The following is a 22,622-nucleotide window of genomic DNA, read 5'->3' on the forward strand; positions in this document are numbered from 1 at the left end:
AATCAGTACTTTCCTGGTAGACTAACTTGTGTCAGCCACAAACATGAGTAAAAGTTCAAGTTTCTTAGAACTCATGAAAGGAAGAGGTGCTATTTTTGTCCTGTTACAGTCTCTTCTCCTATGTTTGGTCTCACTGGGGACCGCCAAAGGTAAGAGAAATGATGTGTGCATGTGTGTGCAGAGATACAGAAGCAGATGAGCACAATTCAAAATAGGACTGTAGTCCAGTGTCTAAAAAAAGTAGCATATGTGGTCTGATGTTTAAATTGTTAACCACTAGGTATCCAGGTACAATGTTATGCATATTCAAGCCAATGAGTAATCTAACTAATTAAAAAATATTTTATATTCTGTAGCTCAGTAGGTGGATCAGCCTTCTTGTTTGTGTTACATTTTAGGTTTTGGAAGGTGTCTTGTGTACAAGAATGCCAAGTGTACACTGAAGCGCTACACAAACCAGACATTTGACAAAGTTATGGGTCCAATGTTGGATGCAGCTACCCGGAAACCAATCTGGCGCCACGAAATTTTAGATGCTGATGGTATCTGCTCTCCAGGTATGTCAAACTGCGTGTTCATTCATGGCATGTTCAGAATCTTAGTAGAAATTAATGCTCTGTTACTATTTCTTGTGCACCTGGTTTTACACTTAGTGTTTTGGGGTTTTGTCGTGAAGGTTGACAGTATTGTAATGGAAAATAAGAAAAAGGTCCTGAAAGCAGTGTGGTACCAGTCATTGGGGGGGTGGTTTCTGCATTAGAAAAGGAAGCTTTATATTTAAGTAGAAGAGTCTTTAACAGTGAGAATCTGTTGAAGCATTAGAGCTTGTATTCTTATATCCCCAAACTGGCAAACTTTTAGTACTGTAGGTTTTGCAAGTTGTCTCTCATGTTCTGTTGTTTGTTTAAGCATATAAATGGATTCCTTGCTACTTTGATTTCATGCATCAAAATTTCCTAGCATGCTGTCGGTTAATGAAGTTGTTTGAGGAATTAAAACCGTGTGGTTTTAACACTTTAGAAAGATGTTTGGAGAGAGATAAGAAAATAAATACAACTACATTTACATAGGAGGATAGGTGTATAACTTTCCAATGGTAATGGATTTGAGAAGGAATCCTCCCATACTGTCATCCTTCAGTTAGAATATGGCTAAATAGATCTGCTGAGATCCAATAAGAAAGGTGTTGTAAAAGGCACTAAACTTAATTCCATTATAGCTACACTATTGGGTCAATTTTGCTCTTTAGCACATCACAATGGAGCTTTCAAAGTTAATTAAGAAAAAAAAAGGCAAGAATCTTCTGAAGTATTAGGGTAGATAGGACTGGGTTGGACTCCAGACTGAGACTGTTGTCAGCATGTGGGTAAAAACCTATTTGAGATGTTTCATATGGACAGAAGAGGCACATACTGAAGTTTAGTGTAATTTTGTGAAGAAAATGGGAGGTAGGTAAGTACTTGGTGTGAAGTTGTTGTCACTGGGCATGTTACTGATTTGTTTTCTATGTGAGGGGCAGGATAAGGGAATGGAGTGGGAAAAAGCTATGTATGACACCAGAATGAATAGAAATATGTAAATGCAGGGAGAGATTGATGTCAGAAATTTAGATGAGAATTTCTAAAATTTGTTCATTAAAGTGTTGCTTGTTAATATTCTCCATACTTAAAACAGATGACTTCAGGTATTTTTTGTGCAGTCTTTTGACCAGGGTATGTTGAATAGCTGTTCTCTCAGTGCACCCAGCATGCAAGCTGTTCTGTTTTGGTTTACTAAAGAAAGCTAGTTTAATGATTCCCTTACCATACAATATTTAGTAAAATAACATGGCATACTTCCTGGGCATGTTCCTCCCAGTTTGTTTTGCAGCTTACAATTTTTTTTAAAGCTTAAAATGTATATCTAACACAGGTAACCAGATAGGGTTTCATGGTGCTTTTTTTCTTGATCTTTGTAGGTGAAAAAGTAGAAAATAAGCAAGTCCTTGTGAACAAATCTATGCCAACTGTGACCCAGACACCTCTGGAAGGAAGTGGTGTGCCTCAGCAACCACAGTACAAAGATGTGCCAGTAACGTATGTTGCAACATAACTTGATAGTTGGGGAAGATACATGGAGGAAAAGTATCTGGGAAAATACTAACTTCTAGAAAACTCAAAGGAATAAACTTCCCTCTGCAAATTAGATCGAGTTCTCTAGGCCTTGATTTTTCAGGGCCTTGGTTATTCTCAGAAGTGTGTGGCCACTTACTTACTCACTAATAAGTTAGATTCTGACACTTGGAACACTGGAATTGTGAAGAGAGGGAGAAACTCTCCTGAAGATGGATGCACAGAGAGAGGTATCCGTGAGTAGGTTTGCAGGAGAAAGTGAGGAGAGAGGTAAAATAGTGGAAGAGGGGAGAGATGTCACTCATGATGAAATGACGGAGAAACGGGAGAAAAGTAGGATGAGTGGGAGGACAGAGAACATGTGTGTACTTAGGGAGGTGGCACATGTCCTCCATACTGGCTCCCACAGAAAATGGCCAGCGCTGACTGGTGCTCAGCCTTTGCCTTGCCAGGCAGGAGGCCGGGAGATGGAAGTCTTCCTGTCTCAAGGGCTGACAGTCTGCTTATTATGGCCATTCCAATTGGAAAAACACCAGTGAATGGGAAAGAACAATCAGTAAGAGGTTTTCCTATCTTGTCCTGAAAGAACCAGAAAGGGCTTCTGAGGTGTGAGATTAAAATTTTGCATTAAATGTAAAAATAAATAAATAATGAAAGGCTTGTCACTGTTTTGTCAGGAATAGCCTTGACAGTTTGGTAAATTAGCAGAGAGAAAGGCAAGCAAGTGGTGCCCAGATCAGAAAGGCAGAAATCGCTTTGCTGTACATTTTTTTTGTTTCATAAACAATAGAAAACTCTAGGTTTACTACACGAGCTTATTACTAAGAAGTGAGGAAACAATATAATTTTGTTCTTAAATATTCAAGGTGTATTTCTTAAACTCCCTTCTTCAATTATAACTCTATATTTAGCATTTTTTTGTTTAACTGAAGATCAAGAAATTTAAAATATATAAGGAAGCTTTTGCTGTCAAGAAGTGCCCATGTGACAAAAAAATATACCTTGTTCTTTACAGGCTCAGCTTAATTCTCCCTTAGTTTCTGTTGTATCTCTTGAACCTTTTATTTTCCAGAAACATACTGTACTCTGGAACTTACATGTAAATTTATATATGGGTAGCAAAGATTTTATATATATATATATATATATATATATACACGTAAAAGTTCCAAGATTACAGTTTGGCCAGAAGCTTACCAATACACAGATAGTTGTTTGCAACTTGTGTTTGGTTCATCGAAGTAAAACTAATGTTTTTGGCTTCTTCTACTAGCTACAAAGGCGCCACTGACTCTTACATTGAAAAAGTAATGATTTCATCAAATGCAGAGGATGCTTTCTTGATCAAAATGTTGCTGAGGCAAACTAGACGTCCAGAAATTGGAGATAAATTTAGCAGTCGTCATGGGCAGAAAGGTAAGCTACACATTTAATAAAAATAAATTCATGTCGAGTGTGCCCACTATACATACACAGTATCATCATCGATGTTTTCATTGATTGGTTCAGATCATCCTCTCTGAATCTCAAAGGGTTGAGAGGTGTGAGAGGGGTGTTAAGAAAGAAATGACTGAAAACAATCTGACTATGACTGATTTAAAAACATGCTTTAATCTGATTGGTCTTAGTGTGGGGACAGGTTTTGACATGTTCTCATCTCTCTGTACACTTGGAAAAATCTAGATTTTTAGTATTTGCAGCATGACTTTCTGCCTTACAGTATGTGCTGTGCTCTTACCTGAATGTTCTAATCTTGTTACATTTTTAGGTCTTATTTTGGTTTGAGAAGATTGATTGGTCTCTTGTCAAATGTGGTGGGGAGGTAAAGAGTTTGATATTACCAAATCCTTTTCACTGCAGCACATACACCCCTTGTGATCCTGCCTTAATAACTACTGCAATAAAAACTTACTTCCTTGCTTTGACTTCTGAGGAACTGGAAGCAGAACATTGAGTGTGAAGCACACTAGCCTCTGACATTTAGTGAGATAAGTATCTTCTAGCCTGTGTGGAGAGCAGAGGGAAGGAACTGAGGAAATAACGGGACATGGTTTAGATTTGAAACTCTAATACTTAAAACTAGTTGTAGGTAATGAACTTTGCAGAAATACATCAAATTGCAGTACTAGCTAAGGGGCGTCTTGCAAACCAGCTGCCCTTTTGTGAGCAGTGTTCTCTTTGTCGGAAGACACATGGGAGAGAGTGTTTTTTGTTAGGAGGAACTCCCCGAAAGCATCCCTTTCAGCACCTTGTGACACAGTCCCACTCCTCTCCCAGCATCATGTTGGGTTTGATCTCCAATTGATTCACCAATTCATTTGTTATGATCCTGTATTCTTGGAGCAGAACCAAAGAACTGTGTGAGCAAATATGCCCTGGAGTCAGCAGAGATCTGGTACTTGCCAACGTCCATATGTAGATCTGAGGCAATGATAAGAGATGAAACTGCAGCATATGTCACTAGTAGACAGACCGTATGCAGCTCTGGAGCTCTCTTAAATGAAGCTTAAACAGAATCACCTCCAGCATATTTAGTGCTTGCGTGATTGAAAGAGGTATGAAGAGTGGTTGCTTACAACTGACCCCAGGCACAAGCAAGAAGTGATTCCTATGGAATGTGACATTTTTATAATGTTCCATGCCACTGTTCACTTCTTTACTCATGTCTGTAGCCCGAAGTCAAACTTGAACTCCTTTATGACTTTCCAGGGCTATGGAAGTACATAAGCATCAGTGGCAATGAGATGGCCAGGTGTAACTGAAGTGAAAGACTGTATCTCTGTCATGAGATGCAGAGCTAACCACAGTAATCCACATTTCTACAGTCTCCAGGTTAGGTGATCAGGACATCTACCCAGAGCAAACTTGTCAATTAGAAGAGATAAAATGGGTGCAGAAGGCAGTAGTTGATCACAATGTCAGCTGTTACCAGGTGTTGCCTCAAATTTGTGTGTTATCTATAAGACTAGTGAACGCAGTTTTTCTCCACCTCTCTCCAAGGTCACCTGTACTTCACAGTGTCTTTCCACAGACCCACAAAACTGGTTCTTGAAACTCTGTATTCTCAAGAAATACTTCCATTGTTTCTGTTGTCATTAAGAAATAGAAACTCTTCTGATGCACATTGAAACATTTCTCCTGATTGTATTTTTAAGATGGCTTTTGATCTAAAAGTAGGAAGTTATTCTCACTGAGTGTCCAAGTGATTTGGAAACCAGTACTGTTGAAGGTTTCAAAAAATTAAAAAAGCAGCAGTACATTCTTGACTTTCCTTATAAAATTCAGTCTAGTTCTTAGCCTTATAGGATAGTTTCAGTAGGTGAGGAGAGAAAGATCATTAGCTTCAGAGGCAAACAGAAAGAGCTGAACAGTTGCAATGATTCAACTGCCCTATTCCTTCCTTTTCTCAGGGAGGGTCCTCCTTCAGGAAGATTTTGTGTAGAGTCTCTTAAGTACTTCTTTAGTCTGATGCACAGTGCAGTGCTTAAAAGCCTATGGCTGCTGTTAGAGCAAAGCCTATTTCTTGATATATTTTGAGCTTCACCTAATTAGACCTTTCTCCTTAGAAGTGATAAGCAGCATTTTATCAGCAAGTTATTATATAACAATACAGTTGGTACTCTGCAGGACAATTTTTCTTACTAGAATTAAAAAAATGCCAAATCCCTACAAATTATATTAAAGAAGCTGCTTGGTTAATCATGATAAATATGTATGGGGATTTGCATGAAAAAATTAAGCAGGTTAGGTTTTTCTCCTCATTTGGGCTATTGATGTGCACCTATTGAAAGAATTAGTTGAACAGAATTTAAATGGAACTGATTTTCATATCTCTGAAAAAATTAAGAGAAAGGATGCTCCACAAATCTAGAACCATCAGAGAAGAGAAAGTGGAAGAATGACAGAAGGAAACAGAATTGTGTCAGGCAGGCTGCAGTATTTCTTTAGGGTGCAGAGGGCCTTCCATACCACTAAATGTACAATAAGGCATTTCACAGTCTAGAGCAAACCAATACCTGTGGAAATCCCATGGTCATGAAAAACAATATCCTAAATGCTGCAGGGAACTTTGAGAGCACCCATGATTAGTCTGACATTGCATCAGGAACATTGCAGCTGTTGTGTTACAGAGTTTGCAGGCATGTGCTTGTAGCTGTGCAGTACATCAGTCTGTAGCAATCCTGTGTGAGCAGGGGAGTGATCATATTCTGAATTATTACATTCTACTAGGACACATAGCCTTCCTGGTAGTAAACCTCCCAGTTCACTGGCTTGTATTGTGTTATGGGAAAAGATGTTACAGTAAATGGGAGAAAGGAGAAATAAAGATAAGATACCTTTGATAGATACTAAGAAAAAATACTGACAAGAACGGTTCCCTGTTTTGCGACTTAAGTATACAACAAAGAACCAAATACTGACGATGACAAAACTGGAGAAAAGGTATGAAAAGGAAAGAAAAAAATCTCCTTTGGTAGCTGTTTAAAATTATATCTAGTATCAGCCTTCTCTGACATCAAACCGGGGAAGGATCAGTCATAACAGAAGAATATAGACAATCATGAAACAGAAATCATAGTATTAACAGTTTAACTTTTTCCATTGAGAGAATTTTTAATTAGCCCTGGATTCTTCTCTCATCTTTGTCTGAATGCAGGTGATTACCACTCCAAGTTTAATTTATGAGTGTTAGCTTTAAGCCTGTTATAGGGCCATTTAAACCCATGATGAGCTTAAACTAACAAGTACCATGGTTCAGTGAGAAGGAGAGAAAGCATATTTCTATCTGCATTGTTAATCTTTTTTGTGAAATATTTTTATTTTCTAGAAGGAATGCATGAAGATGATATTTGATTTTATGGAATCGTAGTAGTAGTATTTTGAAAAAAATATGTGCAAAACAAGAGATTACACAAACCATGTCTCAAGTTTTTTTATGGTCTTTTTCCTGTATTCCAAATTGATTTGTATTTCAAAGCTGTGCTTTGTCACTGGGGCAGAAGGAAGCAGAGTAAGGGAATTAGAAGGTGTCTGGGATACAACAGATTAAATCTCACAAACCAGCTTTAGCCTTTTGTTACAGAAAAGCCTTTCGTTAAATATGTAGGTAGATTTTGTAGGCCTCTGTAATAATACAGATCTATGTCACTGCCTCTGTGTTTGCTACCTTCTTTGTGTCCTCTCACATGCCAACATGGTATTGGCAAGGGTCACCACTTCTGGCATGTCCACCACACCCTCTTTTCGCACAAGTCTGTGCTTTAAGTACACGCCTTCCAAACTGCCTTTAAAAAGTTGCCTTTCCTTCAAGGCCTGTCAAGAAAGAAGTATATGGGGAGAAGGAAAAAAAAACCAAAACAAATGAAGCCACCATGTTGTGTTCTGAAATGCAAATATTTTGCTCTATTTCAATATTCGTCTTCAAACTGGATGTTGCTGGAAGATCTTTGGGACTGGGACTGTCCCTGTAGTCTGTACAGTCTTTAAGCTTCTGCCATTTCACAAATAAACAGCTACCTACCAGAGACGATTTATCCTGAGCTGCAGGACTTTGTTTTAACTATATTGCATCACATATTTTCCAGAAGGATAAAGAAACCTTTTTTGTTAATTATTTTGTTGTTTTAATCTTGTATTCTTCAAGCAAAGTCACTTTTCAAAGCACAGAAGGCTAAAGAGTTGTTAAGCTAAAGAAACTTCATCTGAGTTCCATACAAACTAAATTATTATATTTCCAGATTTCCTCTTGCTTTGCTACAAGTCACAATGAGGAAAAAGTTGGGCTCCTTTGATGTGAAAAAAGCAATATAACACTTCTCTGAAAGAACATTTCTCAGTCTCTCATGTGAAAAAGGATTAACACCTCCAACAAAGGTCCTGTAGATCACAGAACTAAGCAGCAATACTGAACAGTATTCCTGAGGAGTGGAAAAACTGTATTTAAGCAAGAGATTGTTTGAACTGGCAAACAGAAGCTTTTTAATAGCTGAAGATCTAAGATAAAGGATTAAACCTTTCTGAAGTATCTGCACTTAAACAACTCTAAAGACAAGGAAGCAAGTTTAAATTCATGAAAGATGGTCTTTGTTTTCCTAAATGAACCATGTTCTTTAGTGTCAAAACAAAATCCATTCACAGCATTGTCAACTACATAAACTTCATGACAATACTACTTATCTAACAAAGTCGGACCTTGCTTCCTTTCTGAAATTTTTTGCTAGTTTGAGCATCTGCCTTCTGCCTGCCCAATTTCATAGTTGAGAACAACTTATCTTTCTCCTTTTAGTGGGCACTTGTGCAGTGTGTATAGGCAGAACATGTAAAATAAGATGTTAGTTTTAAATGGCTACTTGTGTCATTTTCCCCCATGTTACAAGTCAGACTTAGCACTTTATCTCTAATAGAACATCAGTGGGTTTATAGTAATTAAATGGTTGAAGTGGCATTAAGAAGAATTTGCTGTTATCGACTGCAGGAATGTGTGATGATTAGTAGTTATTAGGCATCAGGAAAGGAAGGGATTTCTTAGCTTATTTTTATCTTCAGAAGTTGAATATGAGAAAATTTAAGAATGCTATTAAAACTTCTCATGCCATTTTTTCTATTTATTTTTAACAAAACCACTGCTTGGCTTGCTGTCTTAAGAAGAAAATCACAGCATTTTTTTTATCTCAAGCAGCAAACAGGTAACCTTCTGACCTTTTCAGTAAATCCTCAACTGAACCTCTGAAATTAGGGTGATTTAGCGTTTTATGGCACAGAATAAAAATCTCTAATTCTGTTTCCAAATAGTGTATCCTGAACACACATTTTATTAAGCTCCTGACTCATTCAGCCATGTGTATTTTGTAAAGTTCCTATGGTTATTGTTTTACAATAGCTGCTTCCAGAAGCATTGTAAGGGTTTCAATTAATCAGCTCTTTGTGTGCTTCAGACTATGCAAATTTATCACATCAGACCATTCAGCAGCTCATGGGAAAGCAGTGTACAAACTGTATTGTCTTCTAGCACCTCCTCTCATTTAGAGTGATGTTTTTAATAAGAAAACTAATCAAGTTTACTTATGCATTATTTATCTGTTAATTTTAATTCTGTTCTTTACCTCTTATGTCAAATGGGATGTAGCAAGTGATATGATAGATCAGTGAATGATTCAATATTGAACAAAGCTGATGCAATGCAGCACTTTTTTCTTCTAGACTTGTTTTATGCTTAGTTAGCCAACACAGTATGTAATTAGAGAGTTTTGAAGCAGCTGTACTTTTTTTGTTTAGCCTTACTAATTTTTGCAGATCTGTTTGTCACTTGTCCATAATATACAACGCTGTGTTACAGCTACAACTTCGCTTAATTATGTGACGTAGTCTTATTTCTCAGGAGTATTCCCAAATTCTGGCAGATCTGGTAAACCAAAAATAGATGCTTTTCAAGTTAGTTTTAGTTCTTTTGACACCATGTCATTAGAATAAGTAAACAAGTGCATTTAGTAATGCGCTTCTTTTTATCTTGCTGATAGAAGCTGGTATTACTGCTGCTTCTATTCACTTGGTCTCCTTTGCTCTCTAATGTCCCTCCTGCTGGTAGTAATTAGTTTTCTATATTAGGTTGTTTTGACTTATTTGATGATTTTTTTTTTCATTTGGCATGTGTGTGTATAGAAGGCATCTTATCATAGCCCGGTGAAAAACTTTCCCATACTGTTGTGTTTTGTCCCTGCCCCCTTCCATCCACCCCCCTTCCCCCTCTGCTAAACTGGGGTTTTACAAGTCTGGGTATGTTCGTGGCTGTCAGCAAACTGTAAAACCAACCACATGAAAGGTAGCGATTCTGGAAACCCAAGTTTCTCCTGATTAGGAAAAGAAACTCTTAAAGGACAAAAGTACAGGGGTGAGGGGATCTTTATGCTCTGTCAGGGCCTTGTGGAGGTACATGGGTTTGAGATGCTGTCGGCATTGATGCTGATAACATGTGTGGGGCTGGGGGCCATCATGCATAGTCAGGGGGCTGTCATTTACTGGCTGGCATACAATAGCATTGAAAAACGCTGCCAATGGCTGTTTTATACTTGCATGTTAAACCACTGTAGATGTCTGATTTAGGTTTATTCTAATTTAAACTGTTACCCTTGCATTAAGCTGCCATGCTTATTAATGCAATTTTTTTTCTTTTTGATGTTGTAAAAATTTCATAGCATTTTCACTGATTTTCCCTCTTAAGGTGACATTATGAAATTGATGTGCAAAGTTTTTTTCTAGAATTTAATTTGTTTTTCGGTTGAAAAGAAATGAGATGTTGCAAGCTGCTAGATGCTTTTTTGCTCAAACATATAACCTTCTAGTTAATCCACATTAAAAAAAAAATTTGTTTTTTTACTTTGTCTACAGCCTTTTCTGGTTGTTAATATTTGATTATTGTACTAGATGAGTCTCCAGAATGTATAGGTGAGAGGCAATTCAGGCCCACTGCAGTATAGCACTTAGTCTCAAATTGTATTGCTCAATTTCAGATGCAGCGTATAAAAACTGTGAGAGGAAGGGAAGTAAATGAAAGTCAGTTATTTTGTATGTTCTCTGTGAATGCTGGGGATCAATTTTCATGTGATGTCTAAATCAGTAACAGTTAAGAAATACTAGCCTGTAGTAAAGCCACAGAGCAAAATTGCCTACTAGTTTTAGCACGCCCTATTTATGAATGTTGTATGAGGAGTACTTGGGCATCTCAGTTGTGAAATGCAGTTCATACTTGAACAGGGCAATATTTGGAACTTGAGGCTGTCTTAAATCCAGCCTCTTCTTTTCTCTTTACTGTTTTATTAGCCAGTTGCAAGTGATAATTCCACTTACGTGGATTAATTCACTTGATCGCTTTTTTTGCAGCTGTTGGCTTGCCTGGTACTCCCCTGCTGCAAACCCGGCTCAGTGATCAGGCATGAAAAAGAGTAGCAAATTCAGGAGCTTAAAGTGCAGACCTGCAAGCATTAGCCTCTCGAAGAGCTTCTGAAGGCAAGCGATCACAAAATAAAACCAGGTTTACATTTTAAAATGAATTGAAGTTATTTGCTTCTAGAAGTAGTGTTGTGCGTAGGAAAGGTACCTTTCAGCTTTTTTAACAGTTTTTTATGAGTAAAAATGAACTTTCTTAAAACATAGGGGAGAAAGAAGCTTCTCTCTGTCCTCTAAATACACATAGACATGCTATAGATCTGTTAAAAACTCAGCGATTTCTTAAAATACAGAAGCTTAGAATTGAGGCTTTTTAACTTTCCCTTTTCTCTTTCTTCTTTTTTTTTTCTCCCTCTGTAAAACAGAAAACTTTATAAATGGCCTAGTGAGCTTCACATTGCTGGATTCTGTCTAAATATTTTGTTTTTAACTTCTAAGCTCATTATGCCGTCTTTGTGTTAACTTGTATTAAAATCTGTCAGCTATGACTGGTCTCATAACCACAGTCAGCGGACCAGAATAAGTTAATTATTTACTTGTGTCACTAGTGCTCTTCATCTAATGAAATGCACAGCTGTGTTAGATCTGCAGTTGGGTGTGTAGGTCCTATTGTTACACAAGTCAGCGGAGGGTAGAAGCCGCTATGATGGAGAGCCCTCAGTTCTTTCTGCTGTTCTGCCTTTCTGTGTCGATTTCATGGATCTTTTATCATTCACTTTCACACAAAACAAACAACACAGTGGCTGTCTGCTATGGGAACCAGCTTGGCATATAAAAGGTTTTCAGAGCCTAAAGTAATTTTAAGTTAGCTAAGATTTAATTTTTGGCTTACAGGTGCCATGAAGTCCAGATGCAACCTAATGCTTTCTTAGAAGTAAATGCAAATAAGACAAAATGTATGCACCATATTACATACACAAGAAAGTATGTATAAAATTTTAAGACAAAACAAAAAGCTGTGCACACAAGAGATAGGGTGTTGGTGTGTTGTTTTGAGTTGGTTTGCTTTTTTTTTTTTTTTTTTTCATTTTCAGCAAATGATTGCTGCTTGGCAAGGGCGGGATGGAAGGATGTTATTGATTTATCACAGTAGAACAATGAAAATTAGATTCAGTAGGTTTAAAAACTAAATACAACAGCACGCACACACACCCCTTTGCCCCAGACTTTCCAATCCTTTTTTTTCTGCTCCCTTCCCCCACACTTACCATTCTCATTCCATTAACTACTGTCCCATACACCTATCCCTGTCTTGCTTGGACAGTGGAAGAGGAGCTCCCTCCTGAGCAGACGCCAATATCCCCCTGTGAACTGGCTGGTCGGGGGATGCCTTTTTAGGGATGTAACCAGTACCCTCAGTCTTCCAGGAGCCCCCTCCACTCCAGGACTGTTCCCAAAGTGTGCTCTGGCACAGTTGCAGTAGGCTGATCTCAAATAGCCTGCAGACTTTTTCAGCTCTAGGGGCTTCTGGAAGAAATTGTCCAGCTGAAACAGTAGCTTTGGTTCAAAGGAGTATGGGCTTAAGCAGCTGCATTTTAGCACCTGAATTTGAATGTCAAATCTCTTGATCATTTATAATTGCAATGCACTGATCTGTAGAATTCACTGTAGAAACAGTTGTAAGGGTTGTAAGGAAAATCTTGGGATGCATGATAGACCATTTTAAATGAGTTTGTGAGTTTCTGTTTACTCTTTCCTCAATAGTTCTAGAGTATGGAGGATTTTCTTTGTTTTACATCCAGTACTGATAGAGACTAAAAAAAGCTTCCAAAACTTTTAAAGGAACAATTTGTGTTCATGGACTGACAAAATCAAAACAGTCTGTGGAGTGGATTGTACTTTGTAATTCTCAAAAGCAGTCTTTGCTCAGCAATTGAATGCTACCTGAAAAAATCTTTGTTGTTTTTTTTATGTTATTTTCCCCTGCTTATCTCTTCTCAGTCATTGTCAAAGTCCCAACTTGATATGTTTTTATTGACAGAATTTAGCAAAGATACATCTGATAAACAAATTTCAAATCAATAATAATTTTGTATGTCCAAAGACATATTGTAAGAGGCCACCTTTCATAATTTTTTTCCCAGGAAACTATAGCATCAGCTTTAAAAAACAGATCTCCCTTGAGGTGTTCCAGTCTGGCTGGACAGAAGTTTCTGATTGCCTCTGAAAACTGGACCTAAACTTTCTTTCCTAATTTGCTAACTCACAAATCACTGAGAGCTTTATGTAAGCATATGCTAATTTTGCGATTCCTGTGACAAGGGCTCTCTTCTAGTCTGCAGGTTGGGAGCACTGGTCACGGTAATGAATCTGGGTAAAAAGTGATCCATGAGAAAGAGAGGAGGAGGAAAACACTAAAGAAAATCTGGTGATGAGCGTCAGCCCTGCTGGTGGTTTGCTGTTTTGTGAATTGAAATGTTTTCTCTTCTGCAGGGGTGTGTGGACTGATTGTTCCTCAGGAAGACATGCCATTTTGTGATACAGGAATCTGTCCAGATATCATAATGAACCCTCATGGCTTCCCATCGCGTATGACGGTCAGTGGTTATGTTACAATTAAAGAGACAGTGTCGCCCAATAGGGAAAGAGAAGGAGGTTAGCCAGAAGAGACAAAAAAGCTTGAAGCATGATTTCACTGAGAGTATTCTCCAGTCATCATGCCACACGCTTGCTCTCCTATAAGTATCCAGCCCTCTGTTTTCACATTTTGAAACATCTGACCGTAAAAGGAGTAGGGATGCAGGCTGTTTGTGCATCATTCTCATTTGGTTCTGTATCAAGCTAAGAGGAATGCAACTGAATACTTCACTTGCACCCTTTCTGTTTGAAAATTTCTTCCTCTCCCTCCTCCTTCCCTATTGCCTGTGCCCACTAAGTTGGCTGGGTCTGACTGTGAGGTGAAGGTTGAAGAGGAGTTTCGATAACAGTTCTAGACCTATATATCTATATATCTAGACTTATTACATTATACCTGCCTCACTGGAACTGATGCACGTCTTGCACCTGTGCTGCAGGGTCACACTAAATACCTCACCACCTGGCCTTTATAGGGGACCTCACTGATTACTTGGTACAGCCTCTGATCTTTATTCCTTTGTTGGCGTCTTCCCTTCTGTTCCCCCTGCTGCACTGCAGCGTGTCAGTCTCTAAGGCCGTTTCCTACAGCAGACGGCCACGCTGGAGGATGCCCATTTTCCAGACAAGTGAAAAAAGTGGAACTGCCTGACTCTGGATCTTAAGAGGTGTTCCCAGACCCTGCCATGAGTCCAGTTTTCCCCCTTCACACAAGTTCTTCCTTGTTCTTGGGTTTCTTCCACTCCTCTTGTTGCCTGTAGTGACCCAGGCTGCCATGTCGGTCACTTTGCCTGACAAACTCATGCTGTGACCTGTCCAGCATTGTGCCCATACTAATGACCAGGCTGTTAACTCTGCTTTTCTTTGCACAGGTAGGAAAGTTAATTGAACTCCTAGCTGGAAAGGCTGGGGTCCTCGACGGCAGATTTCACTATGGAACAGCTTTTGGCGGCAGTAAAGTTAAGGATGTGTGTGAAGATCTTATTCGCCATGGTTATAACTACCTAGGGAAGGACTACGTAACATCTGGTATCACTGGGTAAGAATCTGCTCTATAGATTTAGATTTTTCAGGAGAGGTGGGAAATCCTGTTGGGACACATCTGAAAAATCTTCTTATGTCTCAGAGCAGGCACTTTCTCTTACTTGCAAACTGCTCTGTGAGATGGAGAAAAGAGGATGAAGAATGGCATGAGTTTATTTTTTCTTAGAAGTATTTTGTGGTTCCGCATGTTAAGAATTACTGGTGTGTGTGTTGCATAATGGGAATGGCCCTTGTGGTACATATGAAAATTTCCCAGTTTTTACTGCCTGACAAAAAAGCTAAAATCAAGGTTTTCTTTCTGACGGATTGTAAGAAATTTCAGGTTTCTGTTGGCAGAAAGTCTTATATGCTTGGAATGAGATAAGTATTTTCATGTTGACTTTAATAATGCTGTAAATATGGATTTGGAGGCAAGCATCTGTTCCTTGGGAATATTTTGTGTGCGCTCTTTTTTTTTTTTCCTTCTTTTTTTTTCTTTTTCTTCTTTCAATTATACAATGTTTCAGTCTGGCATAATACTCTAGTCTGGAAACTTCCTGCTGTGTTGATCAGACTGGCTTCTGAGAACAGAGTTCAAAGAACGTAAGATAGTTTAGGAACAGGAAAAGGCCATATGGCTTCACATGCCTGCCCTTCCAAAATGTATCTTAATCCTACCTTCCTGCTATTTTTATTATCCTTTCAGTCCCCTTCTTCTCGAGGAAGGAGTTTAGGTCTCTTTTGCAAGTTTTTTTTATACACTTTTTATTTTAATTGCCTTTCCTACCAACTTATTCCATATGTTGCTTCTCTTTTTGTTTCAAAGATATGATTTTGTTTTCCTTATTCACTCTATATTCCATAAATTGTATATTGAATATTCTGCTGTTGAAACACTTTCTATTGATGTATCATGGTAGCTTTTAAAAAAATCTGACTAATCATGTTTCCTAGGGAGAATAAAATCATTTAGCTCTAAAAATCCCCCATCCTAAAACTTCAACTTTGTAGTGCCCTATTTAGAGACTTTGCTTAAGGATACTGATATTTTTTTCCAAGCAAATTTCACAGGCTTAATCTGTTTGTTATGAAATTTGAAGGCAGATTTCATAACAATGCAAAAGTTTACAAATTTCAGATGTCTAGTTAACTTTTATTATTTTCTTCAATAATCAGCTTTTGGAATAACACTGCGTAATGTCAGTAATGACTCTGGAAGGGAGGTGCAATACTGTTGTCTCCTGCTTGTTTTTACATTGTACAGACATTTATTTCTTTTTTTAATTGAACCAGTGGCCAAACTGAGTCTGTCTGTGTTAAATCATTCCTAGTTCTGAAGGTGGTAGTTGGGCTGAATGTGGTAGCTGGGAAATAACTGAGTTGCTTTCTGATCTTTAGGCGCTTACACAGTTCTTACAGTTGGGGGTGTTTTTAACACAGAAATCTTTAGCCATTACTCCAGCTCATAGAATGGAGTAACACCCTCTATTGCTTACAGATGTTCCCAAGCTGATGCAAGTGCCTAAACACGATCCTCAAGAGCCCTTTACTCGGCTCATCTGAGCCCCCAGTGCCAGCCAGGGCAGCGGTTTTTGTCCTGTGGGTGCTGAGCAGGGCTGAAGGGACAGCTGTGCTCATGCACAGGCTCTCCAGGAGGGCTTTCACCCATCTGGATCTTTGGTTGTGCAAGGGGTGGAGTGCAGGGAGAATTAGTGGATGAGCACTGTCAGGCTCATAGTGCACCAGTGCTAAGCTATTCTTGCAAATGCAAATTTCTTAAAGTATTCCCACAAAAAGGGTGTTTTGAGCATTTATGCTGCATATATTTGTTTACATATATGCTTACCTTTGTGAAGGAGTGTAAATAGAAATACCCTAAGTCACTCTTCAGTGTCTGATACATTTACAGTCTGTGTTGGTTACTGATGACACTGTTAAAACAGCCTTGTACAGGGAGAGGAGGGACTTACCATGGTACAGCTGAGACAGGCACCTGCAGCTGTAGCAGTATGTCTGCCCAGCACAGGACCAGAGTTCAGGAGCTTGTTCCTCTCTGGAGAGGATACAGCAGCATATGGTGTTGGAAGTGTTCAGAAGGGTTCCCTGGGAGTGGAGTTCACACTAATTGCCCAAAAAGCCCAAACACATTTTTGTAGGACTCGTGATTTCCAAATTGTTTTGAATTTCTCCTATGCACGACACTCTTGTCTCTCTTAAGTTGATGTGTGATAACTGTGAATATTGGTTTTCTTTTGATTTTTATTCTTTCAGGGAACCTTTGGAAGCATATATCTATTTTGGCCCTGTGTATTACCAGAAACTAAAGCACATGGTGTTGGATAAAATGCATGCAAGAGCTCGAGGACCCAGAGCAGTGCTCACCAGGTATTGTTACAGGCTAAGCACAAAATTCTTGTGTACATTCAGAAGTGTGTCCAGCTGACTGAAGCATATAAAACAAAGTTTGTTTACCTTCTCATACTTGACACAAAATGCTATGACCTGTTATTACACTGTTGCAGACTAAAAACTCTCATAGTAGTTTGTGGCAGGAGTTTGTTTTGAATGTCCAGAATGTGTGGCCCAAAACTAAGTCTGCTTCTCAAACTTGTTAGCAGTTGTTAAAAATACCACCTGCTGAATCACAGTACACACTGTGGCCCCTTCCTGTCAGATTGCCTGTATCACAGGTATCTTAGAAGGTTTGTTTTTTCTTTAATTTTGTACTTTTACGAAATCAGTTATGAGTAGAAGGAAGAAATTTTTTTTCTAATATTTCAGCACCCTTTGGTAAACAGCAGGTTAATATTGATGCAGCCCCTGTCTTCACCTGTCAAGACAAAGTAAATGGATTGGCCCTAGTGTAGTGCAAGCAAGCATTAGAATAATGTGCAGCCCTGGTTTACTGTACTTTGCCTTGCAGACTCTTCCATTCAATTCTAAAACTGAATTTAGACTTGTATATGCCAGTTCGCCGTTATCCCTGCTGGAGAATAGGGATTTACTTGTGCCATTTCACACAAGTAAATGGCAAAAGTTACAGAGATTCCAATAGTGAACCTCCATTTTTATTTGCCCAGTTATAGACATGTCCTCAGTTCCTTTGCACTAAGCCTGAACTTGGTTTTCTCTCCAGCAAAATGATTGCTTACCATGTTGGTGTCTTCTGGTGTCAAATTTTGAAGTCAAGCAGGTATACTCTGAGTAATAGGTAATATAAGCTCCTGAAGGTGGAGTGGACCCTTTGGGGAATTTGAAGCCTCCTGCTTTTACTGGTGCTACTTACTTTTTCTTCTGAAAACCAAGCTCTGTGGCTGCTTGCACTCACGTTCTAAATTGCTGATACTCCTTACTCACAAAAAAGAATTTAGTGGCACAGGCTTTGGGGATGCTTCTAGTGGGTCATTTAGTTCACCTCTCTTCATCACGGTAGGATTACTTGCCAAAACTTGCCAGAAAATTTATTTCCAGCTAATCTTGAATATTCTAGCAAAGACTATTCCAAATGTCCTTTGCCGTTCTTTCTATACTATTATGTACACCATTATACCTCACCTGCTTGCATGGTGGTACTCTTTGACCAGTCAAAATTTGTACTGATTCTGAGAGTAGAAATCTTTGTACTGTTTTTAAGATGTAAGCACAGCCGTGTCTGTCCTGCCTTTACTCTTCCCTATAACAATCATCATTCGTATTCTTTAATTCTTAATTTATTTTTATGCCTCTTATCATATGCATGGATCCACTTCTCTTGCTCTGTCTGTCTGCACAATAAGTTAGCAAGTCTGTCCTCTTAATGGGTGCAGCTTCTACCTGTTGATGTGCTATTAGAGAATGGAGGTGCAGGCCTCTGCTGTATTTGATACAGAGGTGTCTTTCTCTTTTGCTTTTCACTGCATATTTCCTATGCCTTTTTGCTTTCCAACCTCACGCTGTCTGTAGGACAAACTGAAGTTGTCTCGCATTTTCCGTGGAAGTAAATATCAGGGAAAGAAATCATGACAAGTGTTCATAATTCTTGTCTGAACTTTTCTATCAATCACACTGAGAAAAGCAAGTGTAGCACAACCATTATTTCTTACCACAACTGCTTACTTATATGAACATAAATGATATTCCCAAATAATAGGCTATCTGCCCCATTTTCTCTTCTTCAGCGTGTTAGGCATCTTATTGGTGCTTCACATGAAAATTAAAACTGTCTGTCTTAGCTAACAGTGCACAGGGTTTACTGGACCTCCTGGCTTACCCAAATCCCTTGATCTGCTTTTGTACTGTTTCCCCAACTTGTCAGCTGTTTAGAGGTACTGAATTTAAATGAAACCTAAATTCCAAGTCAGCGTAATGTTTATATGTAAAGATGAAAGTGGTGTTATTTCCCCCACCCCTTACTTTCTGCAAATTCTTTGTTCCAGTCAGTAGCATCATACTGTGTAACTCCAGCTCTTTATCTGACTTTCAGGAAAGCTAGTGGATGCTCAATTTATGCTGCCTCTTGACTAGTCTTTTAGGAATTTTCTTTTTTCTCCTCAACTAATTAAACATTTGTTATTGCTACTGCCTCTGCGGAGAAAGTCTGCTTTGCCAGCTTTCATACTCACTATTGTTTTATCATCCATTGCACTTCCTGGAGAGTAGATTGCATCTAACATTCTTTTTTGATTTCAGAAGTAATCCTGTAACAGCTTCCAATGTGGAATTTGGCTGTCACTGTCTTGAAAAGCATTTTATTATATATCAAATGTACCTTAACTGACAGAGCAAAGCTATATTTCCATCTGGAATAAGGCAGAAGACTTGAGCTTCTTGAACATCACTGATTCTAGCTATTGTCCTGATTAAAACAAGACTTTGTAGAATTGCAAAGCAACACTTTTTGTCAGCGCAGTCAAAACCCACAAGGATGTTGCCCCTGAATTGGTACTTGTTAAATGAACCGCAATACTTAATTTCAATGCCATGAGTAGTTTACAATTAATTTATAACATAGTTCTATATATGGTGTTGCCCAGATACCCAGTCCTGCTAAATCTTTTTAATAAATAAGCTGCTTTTAGTTTTTCTTACAAGAGAGCAATATAAGCTTTCTACATGTATGGTTGTTCTGATGGGCATTGTCAGAGCCAGTTCCTGTCATACTGCAGGGAAGCAATGTGATGACACTGGTCAGGGCTCCTCTCTGTGCTCTGGGGCTGGGAGAGGACAGTACTCCCTCCTGCTTCTGGCAGTGTTTTTTAGGTAATACTCCACTTCTTGGACATCAGTGTTTCAGCCAACTACTCCATTTTGAATTAGCCACTGGTTTTCCCTAACAGGCACAAGGGAGATCTGCTGGGACCTACAAGGCCTACTTTTATTCATGGGGGTAGACTTATTTCTCCCCACTGGCCAATGAAATAAGGAATAAGACCATTAAGCTGAACCCACTGTTCTTGCAGAAAATCCAGAATTAGTGCAAATGAATTCTAAATGTGCTTAAAAACACTGAAGTTAATTGTTTTATGCTTTTTTCTAAAGGCAGCAGTTAAGTAGAATGAAGATCACTTGGCCTTATTTTTTATTTAAAGAGTCACTGTGTTTTATTTAGCATTTAAGGATTTTAAGAACTTACCCTTTTTTCTTAATATTAAAAATACCTCTTTTTAATTATATTCCCAATTTTGTTTTCAAGAGTCTGCTTTGTTTTCTGATGTTATATTTAGAATAAAGAAAGAAGTCAGTTGCCCAGGGCAACACCTGCAGTGTACGTGTGTATAGAGGGAAAGAGGAAGCTCAAATGCTTTATAAATACTGTTTAAACATAACCAACAACTTTTGGTTGTGAGGAATTTTCAAACTCATGTGAGCTGGAAGAAGAATCTAATAGACTTAGGAAGTAGAAGATAGACTTCTTTCAAAGGCCCAGTCTCAATATTGAAATTTTTGATACTTCAGAAAAAATATTTTTTAGGTAGGAAGGTTTTTGTTTTCTTTTCTTTTAATGAGGTCATACTGACAGTGGGAGTGAAACATAAAAAAGCTTAAGGTTCAAGTTGGTTTTTTTGGGGGGGCCTTTTTGTATTTTTTTAATGGGATTTTATCAGCCTTAGAAATCTTCATCCTGTATCTGTTGGAAAACCCACGGCATATCAACCCATGGAGCTGAGGCACCATAGTTTTTCAAGAGGTTTTATCCTCCCACAGTTGGATTGAGGCTTTATTTGGGCTCACGTTTTTAAAGCTGTTTTGCCATTTTATCCTGTGGAACAGCACCGGGTGAAACTTCTAAAAGTAGGCTTATGCATTAAATAATATTGTAAAAGTCAGTTTGTAAAAAGAAGTCGGGCACTTCTAGCACTGTAGCAAATGCCTGTATCATTGGAGGTCCAAACTGCTTTTAAAATCTGCCTCTTGGGACTTCAGAAGAGAAACTGCATTCACCACAGGGTTAGTCCTTTAAAACACATCTGAACAGTGATGGTGCCATCCTCTGGGGAGGGGGCCCTGCAGAGTTTAATCAGGATGTAAACAACTTCTATCCATTCTCCCAACAGTGGGAAAAACAGAAGGTTATATGAATGAAAAGGATGATTTCAATTACAAGCAGATTAGTTTTAAAGTTCCAGTGTGGTCGAAGTAAGAGAAACTACTTCTCCCTAAAAACAAATACAACTTATATCTTTAGAAGATATTTTGGTCTGGTAATTAGATGTATTTTTTACTTGTTACAAAAGATTATTAGATATTGAAAACTTTTATAAATCCATTTCTCTGAGTTGCAATAAGTTGGCAAAGCCTTTTTTTTAGTGTCTTCAAAAATTCAGTTGTTTGAAATAATATTAACAAAATATACTCCAAAAGTTACAGGCCAGATCTGTCATTGAATATTCTGGGTGAAGTGCAGTGCTACAGGCATTGGAAACAGCCCGGAAACAGGAGGTTTCATTGAGCAGTTAAACCTCAGTAACATTTTTTTAAATTTCTTCTCCTTGCTGTCATGTTTCAGGAAATATATGAAGATTGAAATATTTAATAAATATATAATAAATGTGTTTAATATAATAGTGCTTCAGGAATTTAGGATTGGTTTTGCCTCATAGTTTGCTCTGATATTTACAACTTAAGTGTCACAGCATTATGCTAGTACATGAGAGTAGAACTGATACTGTACAAAATTGCAGTATGACAAACAAGGTGTTAAAAGTTTTGACTGTGTCCAACAAAAAAATGGCTTAAGCAGTCTTAATGTTAAATAATATATTGTACCTTACCTTTTTACCTCAAGATCTTTAGTGTGTACTTACATTGCTTTGTTAAAACTTTCCTCTAGCACTATAAGGACAGGGAATCTTCCCAAACAATAAATAAGAGTTTGACTTGTGTTGAGGAACTATAAAACCAGGAACCTATACAATACAAAAATCAGTCTATTAGCCATCAGACATGAAAAAAAAAAAAACAAACCCAAACTAGATAAATGCTACTTAAAAAATAAAAAGAGTAGGATTTCATAATGAGTTAACAATATGTGTACTACTTGTTTGCTGATTTATTTTGGTATTCTCTCCCAGATCAGAAACATTTTTATTTTAAGAATTTAGGTTTAGCTGTAGTTCAGCTGAAACATTAGGTTGATGATTGATTTGTTAGCTGGTGAATATTGATTCATTATTCAGCTACGAACTATACTGAATATCTCATCAAAAAAGAATGCCAGATCTGTGTCCTGATTGTCTTGGCTACTGTTCTACCTCTTGTTCTCACTGACTCAGCTGCATTCTGTGAGGTGAAGAGTTGTGGCCTGATGCTGCAGTTGCTGTTCACAGAACTAAACTACATCATATTGCTGGTGCGGGAGCAACACATTTGTGAGATCAGCAGCTCTGGTTTGTAGACCGCAGTTGTCCATTGATCTTGTACTCTTCCTGCAGTTTGAAGACTTTCATTCCTAGAGTGATAGAATGTATGTTCTGGAATACTTACTACGTTTTT

General features: G+C 38.2%; 1 protein-coding gene across 1 annotated transcript in view; it reads left to right on the plus strand.

Annotated features, from left to right (window-relative positions):
- The window catches only part of POLR3B (RNA polymerase III subunit B), a 75,028-nt gene that overhangs the window by 46,975 nt on the left and 5,431 nt on the right, over positions 1-22,622 (plus strand). Inside the window, exons 21-26 of the mRNA XM_027715229.2 lie at positions 399-557; positions 1,958-2,075; positions 3,385-3,527; positions 13,488-13,591; positions 14,501-14,667; positions 16,923-17,036. Coding sequence (XP_027571030.1) covers positions 399-557; positions 1,958-2,075; positions 3,385-3,527; positions 13,488-13,591; positions 14,501-14,667; positions 16,923-17,036 — 805 coding nt within the window. The remainder of the gene's footprint in view (positions 1-398; positions 558-1,957; positions 2,076-3,384; positions 3,528-13,487; positions 13,592-14,500; positions 14,668-16,922; positions 17,037-22,622) is intronic.

Source organism: Pipra filicauda, unplaced genomic scaffold (genome assembly GCF_003945595.2).
Source record: "Pipra filicauda isolate LSUMZ 115617 unplaced genomic scaffold, ASM394559v2 scaffold313_size859762_pilon, whole genome shotgun sequence".
In the NCBI taxonomy this organism is placed as follows: Eukaryota; Metazoa; Chordata; class Aves; order Passeriformes; family Pipridae; genus Pipra; species Pipra filicauda.